This window comes from Gobio gobio (assembly GCF_949357685.1).
Source record: "Gobio gobio genome assembly, chromosome: 25".
NCBI classification, from domain to species: Eukaryota; Metazoa; Chordata; class Actinopteri; order Cypriniformes; family Gobionidae; genus Gobio; species Gobio gobio.
Genome location: NC_137121.1, coordinates 31,816,956 through 31,828,404, shown reverse-complemented (window position 1 = coordinate 31,828,404; position 11,449 = coordinate 31,816,956). Strand labels below are relative to the sequence as shown.

General features: G+C 39.6%; 5 protein-coding genes across 5 annotated transcripts; 1 reads left to right on the top strand and 4 right to left on the bottom strand.

The window, feature by feature from the left end:
* Window positions 1-578: 578 nt before the first annotated feature.
* On the top strand, window positions 579-1,737 carry LOC307121967 (histone H2A-like; the record flags this gene model as incomplete). Its single annotated transcript, XM_079809758.1, has 2 exons — window positions 579-620; window positions 1,396-1,737. The coding sequence occupies 2 exons, from the start codon at window positions 579-581 to the stop codon at window positions 1,735-1,737; spliced, it is 384 nt and encodes a 127-aa protein (XP_079665884.1).
* A 3,028-nt stretch (window positions 1,738-4,765) lies between these two features.
* Window positions 4,766-5,140, bottom strand: LOC307121962 (histone H2B-like; the record flags this gene model as incomplete). Its single annotated transcript, XM_079809753.1, has 1 exon — window positions 4,766-5,140. One exon carries the CDS (start codon window positions 5,138-5,140, stop codon window positions 4,766-4,768), a length of 375 nt encoding a protein of 124 aa, XP_079665879.1.
* A 738-nt stretch (window positions 5,141-5,878) lies between these two features.
* LOC307121976 (histone H4) lies at window positions 5,879-6,190 on the bottom strand (the record flags this gene model as incomplete). The annotated part of the gene is made up of 1 exon (XM_079809767.1): window positions 5,879-6,190. The coding sequence occupies one exon, from the start codon at window positions 6,188-6,190 to the stop codon at window positions 5,879-5,881; it is 312 nt and encodes a 103-aa protein (XP_079665893.1).
* Window positions 6,191-8,597: 2,407 nt separating this feature from the next.
* LOC307121935 (histone H3.2-like) lies at window positions 8,598-9,008 on the bottom strand (the record flags this gene model as incomplete). The annotated part of the gene is made up of 1 exon (XM_079809724.1): window positions 8,598-9,008. The coding sequence occupies one exon, from the start codon at window positions 9,006-9,008 to the stop codon at window positions 8,598-8,600; it is 411 nt and encodes a 136-aa protein (XP_079665850.1).
* Window positions 9,009-9,784: 776 nt separating this feature from the next.
* On the bottom strand, window positions 9,785-10,171 carry LOC307121941 (histone H2A-like; the record flags this gene model as incomplete). The annotated part of the gene is made up of 1 exon (XM_079809730.1): window positions 9,785-10,171. The coding sequence occupies one exon, from the start codon at window positions 10,169-10,171 to the stop codon at window positions 9,785-9,787; it is 387 nt and encodes a 128-aa protein (XP_079665856.1).
* Window positions 10,172-11,449: the final 1,278 nt, after the last annotated feature.

The following is an 11,449-nucleotide window of genomic DNA, read 5'->3' as shown; positions in this document are numbered from 1 at the left end:
TTATTACAACCAATGGTAGGTAAAGGAAGGAATTCAAGAGGGAGAAGAAAGGAAGATTGTGTTCTTTCAAGACTAAGGTTGGGACATACAGGGCTGAATTCAACATTGAACATAATAGGGAAGCATCCAACAGGACTGTGTGATTGGTGTGGAGTTAGAGAAACTGTAGAACATGTACTTATTCAGTGTAATAGATATATGGAGGAGAGAAGTAAGTTAATCAATGAACTTCAAAAAAATTGTGAGCAGCAAGTAACGTTAAAAGAGATTTTGAATCCAGTAAGAGGTGATAGTCTATTAATACAATTTTTAAATAGAACTCAATAATAATCTATATTCTATGAATTAACTAAGGTTATTACTATATCTCTGGGCTTAGAGGGACTTCGGCTGTAGATGGAGGAGCTGAACACGCAGCAACATCGAAAGCTTGAGTTCTGATAAGACTGGGTAAAGGGAATTCAAGTCTCTGATTCATTGCTTCAGTAGATGGCAGTAATGCTCAATTTGTGATTGCGAGCCACCAATAAAAACGAAGAAGAAGAAGAAGATATCATTCTGTTAACTGATAGGATAAAATGAGCGGCAGAGGCAAAACCGGTGGCAAAGCCAGAGCGAAGGCTAACCCCCAATTTTCACCGGCTGCGTTACGGCTGCGGAACAGCTCCGCTGCGTGACAGCTCCGTGTTCCGTCGTCCGTCAATACCCACCAGGTCCGGATTTGTTGCGGAACGGCTGTGGTCATGACTGACAGCTGACGTCACGAGGCCCCATGTAATCTCGCGAATTCTGGTGTGATCGCGCGATATTTAACCTGTATAGCTATATAACTCCTCATTACGAGTACATAACTAGCTATTTGCTTTCTATCTTTATTTCTTGGACAAAAATAGTGACTTACCATCCACACCAATCACTTCTGCTATAGTTTTCCACGCCGCATCCTTTTTAATGTTGTCCTTATAAAAAGGATGTGAGGGGTCATAGATGATGGGTTGATTCTGTACCTCAATAATCAGCATTTCTTCATCCATTGTGTCAACGGGGTTAAAACAAGCCTGTCTCCGCCCATTATGACGTTTTCAAGGTGTAGTGTAGGGAAAAATGAGCGCGGTATATTTTATTTTGAAAATTAAACGGATCTTTTATTTTGTTTCTGGCTGTTCTGTTTTGTCACTCGACTTCCTGTCCTGCGTACTCTGCCCTGTAGTGCTGCGGAGCGCTCCGGCATCCGGCAAAAATAGAAGCTCTGCGTATCTGATGCGGAGGGCTGCGGATCGCCGGAGTCGGAACGCAGCTGTAAAGCATTCAGTGGAAATACACTCATTGACTTTAATGGAAACCTATTGACTCCGCCGCCGTGACGGAGCCGTAACGCAGCCGGTGGAAATTGGGGGTAAGACTCGCTCCTCCAGGGCTGGACTGCAGTTCCCTGTCGGCCGTGTTCACAGGCTTCTCCGCAAAGGCAACTACGCTCAGCGAGTCGGTGCTGGTGCTCCTGTTTATCTTGCGGCTGTGCTCGAGTATCTCACTTGGATGTTATTCTTGGCTGGAAACGCTGCTCGGGACAACAAGAAGACCCGCATCATCCCCCGTCACCTGCAGCTGGCGGTGCGCAACGACGAGGAGCTGAACAAACTTATGGGCGGGGTGACCATCGCTCAGGGCGGCGTGCTGCCCAACATCCAGGCCGTGCTGCTGCCCAAGAAGACCGAGAAGCCCGCCAAGGCCAAATAAACGCGCTCTGCGTTTGCCAAACCCCCAAAGGTTATTTTCAGAACCGCCCACTTTCTCCCCTTTAAGAGCGTTTTGTGAGTCTTGCCAGTAAATGTATTACTTACACATATATATTTTAAAATCCTAGTAACACTTGTTGGCAATTTTAAACACCTTAAACTCTGATTTCATTTATTACCATCACTTGCTGTAATGCATATTAAAAAAATATGCAATATTGAAGATTTTAGTTTAGAATGTTTATTTTTCATTGTTTTAATCTCTTTACAAAATGTCCTCACTGCAACATTACAATAGTGTTCGTTGTATGCACTTATTTTAATTTCTATAAAAATGTAAGACATTTACTTATTTTTAAGATTTGTTCATTTTAAATTTGGGGGTTTTATGATTTTCTTTATTCCACAGAAAATATTTTTTTATATGACAATTATTGCCATTTTAAAGTACATTGATTTCAAATGTAAATTATCTTTATTGAAGTGTTAATTTTTTTGCAACAAAACATGTCGATAATGTAACCTTAACAATTGGTTACTGTAGAGAAAAACAAGGTATTTTTTTCAAATATAGGTGTTGCAGTAACGACTGGGTCAAACTGATTTTCATGTTGCAAAAACGAATACATTTATGAATTTTTATTGCAACAACAAATTAATTTGAGGCCTTCAGAGCAGGAGACTCGCTTTATCTGCTCATTTTCCTCAATTCCCCCTTTTTTGTAATGCTCTTTTTCCATAACTCTTCATATCTGTCTGGGCCTTTTCTCATTACCTCTGCATTTCTGTCATCTTCATGTACTGGATGGTGCCTTGCATGGCTGACACCGCCATTGGTGTATGAATGTGAACAATATGTAAAGCGCTTTGGATGGCCATGGGTCTGTTGAAACCGCTATATAAATGCAGTCCATTAACCATTTACCAAAAAGCTGAAATTAGTTTAAAAAAGTCTAAATTATGACCAAAATACACACGAAGACATTTAAGAGATGAAATCTCTTTTTTTTTTAAATGTGTTTTTACATATTGAAATCAGTTTTTACAACAGAAATTAATTAAGCTTTTCATCTAAAACAAAATTAATTTCCTATCATCACTGTAAAGCTGCTTTAAAGCTGTGTTGTGAAAAGCGCTATAGAAATAAAGGTGACTTGACATAGGCTTGACATGGCTTTATGTTCTTTTCAGGGTGAACTATCCCTACAAATCATGTAAACTGTGTTGTTAGTTTATTCAGAATGAAATGGATCGCAAATGGATCCGAATGACGAAATGTAACTTTTAACACATTTGTTAGCTACTTATGCCTACTTTGCAAAAAAAAAAAAAAAAAAAAAAAAAAAAAAAAATATTATATATATATATAATATTTCTGATTATGGGATAGCTTTCTGATGCTTGATCATGGGCCCGGCCAGAGGATAGAGGCGGGAAATATCAGCCCCAACCCGGCCTGTGGGTGGGGTCGGGTCAAGTTCAGGCTCGGGCAGAGAATCTAAACTCTAATATAGACTCACCTATCGTTTATTTATGATCTCCATTTGAAAACATTAGACTTTGAAAATGTTAATAGGCTTTTGTTATAAAAAAGATGCCACAACAGTGATGTTAAAAAGACACTTTAGTGACAGTGCACTGTATTTTTTTGCACTCTTTCAGACTCTATTTATTGATGTAGAAGTGTGTTTTGTTTTGTGTGTAAGGAGGGAGTGAAATTGCAAAAATAACAGTGCTTAAAAAGATTTACATAAAACAGTTTGTTCAGTTCAGTGCTGTTGCAATAATCGTACCCCCCCACACACACACACACACACATTTTATCTAAGAGCGCTTTTCTTTGTTAATATTTACAAACACCATAAACACCAATTCACAATATAAATACTATTCACAAATAGAATTGTAGCACCACAAGCTGTGATACCCATGAACACACAATGATCTTGTAATGTGTCAGATTGATAAGAGATCATTCTTTGTGTGTATTGTCCGTTTGCAGAGAGTAAGGTGATTTGGTTGTAATCCAAATTCTACACAACCACTGGGAATAAAGTAAATATTTCATAACAAATAAATAGACAATGCGAGAATAAAGCCTGTGTCATGTACTGTTTGTTTTATGTGTAGTAAAATAGTAACACCGCATCCGAGCAGAAAACCCAAACAGCCCTGAAAACCAATTAAACGTATTCACCCAAAATGTTCAGGTTAAACTACAGTTTCAGGGGTTTCAGGAAAGGAAGAAAAAAAAGTCTCTTTAACCTTTGAGGCAACAGGGTGTTAAAGACACCTCAACACTTAGCCAAAGGTGTTGCACTGAAATTCACCAACAATACTGTGCTTAAAACTCTACAAATCAATGTTGAATCAATTTAATGGATCCTTACCAAAGTAACGGTTTCCTTAAAAAATGTGCACTGATTCCAAACATTTGAAGGGTAGTGTAAATATATACTAGACCTAATTATAATAAACAGACAAAACAGACAAATTCAACATTAATAATCATGGAAGACAATTAGGGCCTCTTTACACCTGGCCACTTCATGCGCTTCCTCTGATCGGATAACTATCCGACCGTTATATTTGATGGGGGTCAGTAAGGGACTTCCATTGATGTTTTTGCTTTTATTACCTATATGATTATTATTATTATTATTATTTTCTGTGGAAGGAAGACAGAAAATGAACAGTCCACACAATAATGAGAATACAATTCTAGGTATTATATTGTAAAATTGACGAGATATTTCAAAACCAATAGGACTGAATTTAGTTTATATTAGAATATCACAAGAATGTAAAGCTTAACATTTTATAAAAACAGCACATTTCAAACAATTAAAGTCATTCACATTTTTTTTATGCTAGTTTAAGGCAACGCAAATTTAAATATAACGACACTTGTAGATGATTTTGCTTGTTTTAACTACAACTATTGATGGTTCCAAAAACACAAAAGCTCTTTAAATGAGAATATGGGTGGCTCTTAAAAGAGCCTTTGGGTCGCGGAGTTTCAGTTGATTCTACTTGGAGCTGGTGTACTTGGTGACGGCCTTTGTGCCCTCGGACACGGCGTGTTTGGCCAGCTCTCCGGGCAGCAGCAGACGCACGGCGGTCTGGATCTCTCTAGAGGTGATGGTGGAGCGCTTGTTGTAGTGCGCCAGACGAGACGCCTCACCGCCGATGCGCTCGAAGATGTCGTTGACGAAAGAGTTCATGATGCCCATCGCCTTGGAGGAGATGCCGGTGTCAGGATGAACCTGCTTCAGGACTTTATACACATAGATGGCGTAGCTCTCCTTCCTGGACTTTCTGCGCTTCTTTCCTCCCTTACCGGCAGTCTTCGTGACGGCCTTCTTGGAGCCCTTCTTGGGCGCGGACTTTGCTGGTTCAGGCATGATGCTGACACTGGACCTATGTGTGTTCAGGCGCGATACAGAGCACTTTATACACTACCATATGTTAATTTACAAAATAACTTCTGATTGCCTGATATCATAGGCCAAACCCATAAACTCGTATTTCATTGGACAACTCAAATCATCAGGAGAGGAACGAGGGCCAATCACGGGTGGTTTATTGATAGCCCCGCCTACCGATTTATGTTTGAAGGACTCCCCCCACAGACACCGTTTCCTTTGTTCAAAACCCGCTCTTTATGTTTTCTTTCAATACAATTTTGAAAAGACATTCCGCTTAAAATTAAAATACCCTTTAAAATCGCTTCTTATACCATAAATTATCTCAAACACAAAAAGCCTCTTTCACCCCTGATATTTTCGCTTTTATTTCCACTTTTATTTTATTTTTTTGCATGGTTCTGTAACTTTAAATTGTAATAGTCAACTTCTGTGAAAGAAACATTAGAATTATTAGAAAATATATTAGGATTAGTGGGGGGGGGGGGGGGTGCCGACTTCAAAGTAATTATAGACATAAAACACCTTAAGTTTTCTGAACGCACTCCAGTGTTTTCTCTGCAGAATTTAAATACTTCAGGTTTTATTCAGAGCTATATTGTATATTTAGAAGGGTAGAATAATATTATCAAAACTAAGGTGACAACTCTTTATACGACAATGTGGGTGGCTCTTAAAAGAGCCGTTGGGTTTGTAGTTTCTCTTGATTTCAGGCGTTTAACCTCCGAAGCCGTACAGGGTGCGTCCCTGTCGCTTCAGCGCGTACACAACATCCATGGCGGTGACGGTCTTTCTCTTGGCGTGCTCGGTGTAGGTCACGGCATCGCGGATCACGTTCTCCAGAAACACCTTCAACACTCCGCGGGTCTCCTCGTAGATCAGACCGGAGATGCGCTTGACACCGCCGCGGCGAGCCAGACGACGGATGGCGGGTTTGGTGATTCCTTGGATGTTATCACGCAAAACTTTCCGGTGACGCTTAGCGCCTCCTTTACCGAGCCCTTTACCGCCTTTACCTCTTCCAGACATGTTTATCTCAGACTTAGTCAGTCAAATGAGAACAACGAATGAAGGATAAGCGCTACAAGGAGGCACTTTATATTTGCTTACAGGACCTGACAGAAACCAACACCGCGTCACAAGGCACAACACGCCCCTCCCCTCTGTATAGTTCGAGCACAAAACCATGTGATTTAACCCCAACCCTGCAACATTATCCGGCTGCAATACCGGAGGCTGCACTTTCAGGATCGCATTTCTAGGACCCTATTTTTTTGGTGACAGCGCCACCTACCGAATCGGAGAACCACAATCCCAGGAACGCATTTCCAGGACCCTAGTTTTGGAGATCTGAAACAAGTGCCACCAAGGCAGTATTTTAACCCTTTTTTTGTTGAGGTTTTTAAAGGTTTATTACACCCAAATACTGCTTTCTTTATTGCAATTAAATCTGGTTTTTAGGAATGTTGAGTAATTATTTGGTCCAAGTTGCATAATTGAATAACTCATCAAGTAAAATAAACAAGGAATGGTATAGCCTTTTCAGTCAATCACATTTTCAAGTACAGAGGGAATACACAAGGATGACTCTGGGGTAGATTTAAGATTGTGTATATTTTATAAAATAATATATTGCAACAGTTGAATTTGAACACACACAAAAACAAATTTGTTCATGACGTGAACCACATAGGAAGAACTTCATGGACAACGTCTTCCTTGACTCCTAAGAGAGAGAAAGATAGAGAAGTTAATGAAATAATGAACATTTTTTAATTTCAAATTTAAATTTTTCAAATCTTAGTCACCACAGAGCACACACATTATATACAATACAAAATTATATCAATCTTCATACCAAATAATGTTCATATTACTGTTATTGCATACTGTTCAAAGATTTGGGTGAACAGGTTCTTGAAACATTCATTAGAGAAAGATGCAAGAAATCTGAATAGAAATAACATGTTATTTCTACAAAAATATGACTTTTCCTGTCCTTTAAATATTTAAAGCACACATTGTGATGTATGCAGCAGCACTACCTACCAACTGCTCTCCCCTCTTTTCAACAAGTTCATTTTATATAAATAAATAGACATACATTAGGGCTAAGTCTAGGACTTGACCAATTAATTCATCTTTTGTTATTTATACTTCTGCCTGCCCTGAGCTGTGTCCTTGAAAGCACTTCATATAGAGTACAGTAGGCTACACAATGCATGACACAATCTAACACGTGGTATTTTAACAGTCAATTATTATGATGGCCTCTGTTATTCCTGACTTTAAAAACGTCATATGTCTCAATCAACATTATAAAACCATGCCAAAATGAAGAGACGTACTCTTAACATGTCATGTATTGTGTGATAACGTTAAACAGGCTGACTGTGAGCACGTGACAGCTAAAACATTACTTTTATTTTAACTTACACTTAAAATGAAGAAAAAAACAACGAGTAACTAACAAGCTTTCACAACGAACGTAATACAGTCTTAAGTCACAATTGTGCTGTCACTAAGTCAACACAAGCTTTCATGCAAGTTTAGTTAAACGATTGTGCTAACAATTCCTTTACAGCACTATCTAATATACGTATGATAGCTATGCATTCAAGACTATTTAGCAAATCACGATCACTTTGGCTACGTTAACTTTCCAATGAAATGCATCACGATTGTTTTAATGTTAAAATAAAAACTGATTCACATGTGATACTCACACTCTGATCGTCATCCATCTCTGCTGGTCCTCTAATTCGCTAGGTCAATAAAAACCTAGGGTCCTAGAAATGCGGTCCTAGGACTGCGTTCCTGAAAATGCAGCCTCCGGTTGTGCAGGCAGATGCTACTCCAACCCTGATCTAACGGGACCTGTCCTTTGTGTAATATTAAAAACCAAGTTTTATAAGATTCGTTTGATGAAGATCTTCATTATAACATATACGGGATGCTGAATGACAATTAATGTATTAATTTAATACATAACAGTATATTATTGCGACATTTCAGAAATATAAATGAGTCAGGCCTCTGGGATTTACACTGTACGTCTCCCTTTAGTTTACACCATAAGAATTATCTCTTCTTTGGCTTTCAACATGTGAAGTTTCAAACGGACCATGCCATTATTAGGGAGTAGCTGAAGATTTGATAAACTCTGGACGAGCAAATTAAAAAGAGTTGGACAAAAAAAAAACTATACTTTTCAGATAGACTGTATGATAAAAGTGGCAAACACCCAAATTCATTAAAAAAAAACTGTATAAAAGACATTAGCTTTGTGGTCTCCATTCAGAACTCTTGAAAATAGACAACTAATATCACCACATTTACTAATAAACAGTTAAACAGGAAATGTTCTCGTTCTGTGTAGTTTTGGTGGCTCTTAAAAGAGCCTTTGGGGTTTGTAGCGGCTGATGCAGATGCGGGTTTAGGCGCGCTCTCCGCGGATGCGGCGGGCCAGCTGGATGTCTTTGGGCATGATGGTGACTCTCTTGGCGTGGATGGCGCACAGGTTGGTGTCCTCAAACAGGCCGACCAAATAAGCCTCGCTGGACTCCTGCAGGGCCATGACCGCGGAGCTCTGGAAGCGCAGATCCGTCTTGAAGTCCTGAGCGATTTCTCTCACCAGACGCTGGAAGGGCAGTTTGCGGATCAGCAGTTCGGTGGACTTCTGATAACGGCGGATCTCTCGCAGAGCCACGGTCCCGGGCCTGTAGCGATGAGGCTTCTTGACGCCTCCGGTGGCCGGAGCGCTCTTACGGGCGGCTTTAGTAGCGAGCTGCTTCCTCGGGGCTTTGCCACCGGTGGATTTACGAGCGGTCTGCTTGGTTCTTGCCATAGCTGTAGTTCACTTCTCTCTGTCCTGGTGGGCGCTGGAAATGCTGCTTTTATGCTACATGCCTGACCTTAAAGCGTTCTACCGGCATGAGCTCATAGTGTCGAGAGTGCAGAGGCTTGTGATTGGCTGAAATGTGACGTGTGCTTATGACTGATAGCCAATGACTGCGCGTTTCCTCTTTTCAAACAAGCAGAGGGTTTTCCCGCTCAAAGTGTTTTATTCACTTTACTAGTTTGTACACCTCCCTGGTCTTTATACTCACATTGTTGCATTTATTTGTTCTGAAATACTGGCCTTAATTCCCAGTGGTTGTACAGACCTCACATTAGAACAAAAGCAATTATAGTCTGTATAAAATCACTAAACACACTAGGGTTGTCATCCGTCCCGTAAAATAGTGGATTGTTTCATAGTGCAGCCCTGCTAACGGACAAAAGATGCAGAGTAACATAAATCGATCTCGGTTACCCTGAAGACGATATGCATGTTGCTTTTTATTTCGGATAATATAGTCAATACATATCCTATCTTGGTAGACTCCATTTTAATTTTAGAGATGGCTTAGGTGGCAACCCTACACACGGAATTAGGGGATCATCATGTGTTTTTGCAGACAGTAAGTGTTTAACACACTTAACGGTTTTTGGGTAACTTCCCTCCCTCAAGCAAATGAGTTTATGTTTGTAAATGGACAAAACGCGCTCTCTATCAGATAAAATGGGTGGCTCTTAAAAGAGCCTTTGGGTTATTAAAACATTTAATTGCATTTAATTGGTTTATTTGGATTTGGCGGGCTTCTCGGTCTTCTTGGGCAGCAGCACGGCCTGGATGTTGGGCAGCACGCCGCCCTGAGCGATGGTCACTCCGCCCAGAAGTTTGTTCAGCTCCTCGTCGTTGCGCACCGCCAGCTGCAGGTGACGGGGGATGATGCGGGTCTTCTTATTGTCCCGAGCGGCGTTTCCAGCCAACTCCAGGATCTCAGCGGTAAGATACTCGAGCACAGCCGCCAGATACACAGGAGCACCGGCACCGACGCGCTGAGCGTAGTTGCCTTTACGGAGAAGCCTGTGAACACGGCCGACGGGGAACTGAAGTCCTGCTCTGGAGGAGCGAGTCTTAGCCTTCGCTCTGGCTTTACCACCGGTTTTACCTCTTCCACTCATTTTCTAAAATCCGTTAAAACAACCTTCAGAGTAGAAGATAACAGAATGGAAACCCGTGGCTCCACACACTGCTTTAAAAGTAGAGTGCCAGTCGCTCATTGGTTTAGAATCTGATAAGATTTCAACCAATCACTGAAGTTCCCTCCAAAGCCCAACCCCTTTTTTATTTTGCACAAGTATTAGTGACTAAGAAGAAACTAAACTATTGAAATATTTGTGATAGAAAATGCATATAAATGGATTACACGTTAATATTCTTAAATATTCTTTAACGATGTGGTTTGATGTATTGAAGTTAAATGTGTAAAACATTGTTTTAACTAAAATGGTGAAACATCAATTTAAAAAAAAATGTGTTACAATTTTAATAATAATAATAATAATAATAATAATTAATAATTTGTAACATTTATATAGCGCTTTTGTAGGCACTCCAAGCGTTTTACACAGAAGGGGGGAATCTCCTCATCCACCACCAATGTGCAGCATCACCTAGATGATGCGACGGCAGCCATATTGCGCCAGAACGCCCATAACACACTGTATTTAAACAATTTCAATAAAGCATCCATGCTTCTACATTCTAAAAAATAATGTTTATTAGGAATTTTCTGAATAAAGATCTAACATCATTTAACAGATTTCTTGAAGTGCAAGAGACATGAACATGAGCAGGACTGTCACTGCACACACAGCCTGTCTTCATCCATCAGTGCTTGCAGATGACTTTGCTCCTTCAGTAGGAGTGAAGGCAGATGAAGATGGAAACTTAATTTTTTTTTAATATTTGACAGTTTGAATATTTTATGTTGAGCAACTTTTTAAAAGGTGAATCATATTGTGTTTAGTTTATTGACATTATTGAATGTGAATGTATTTATGACAACTGAATTGACTTGTAATTAAGTAATATCATGCTTTCTTTTTCAGATTTCAGAGGCAGTCGTCTGATGCAAATGTTAAACTGTTAAATTAAATACATTGACAGCTGGGAAGGTGTCCTTTACATTTTAAAAGGTTTTCCCCAAACTGTGAAATAATCAGAAATTTGTTGACACCATTGATAGCTGAAATATTAATTTTTCAACATTAACTTGGTACATCAGATGGCAACATTGTTTTATGTTGTCATTACATTTCAGTTGTATTTTCAGTTTCAACAAAAGTGATTTAGAATCAAAATCACATTGTAACATTGATCAAACAATATTACCATTGATTATTTTTTGTTTATTTCAATATTGTGATGTAGAATCCATCATCACAGTGTAATTTTGA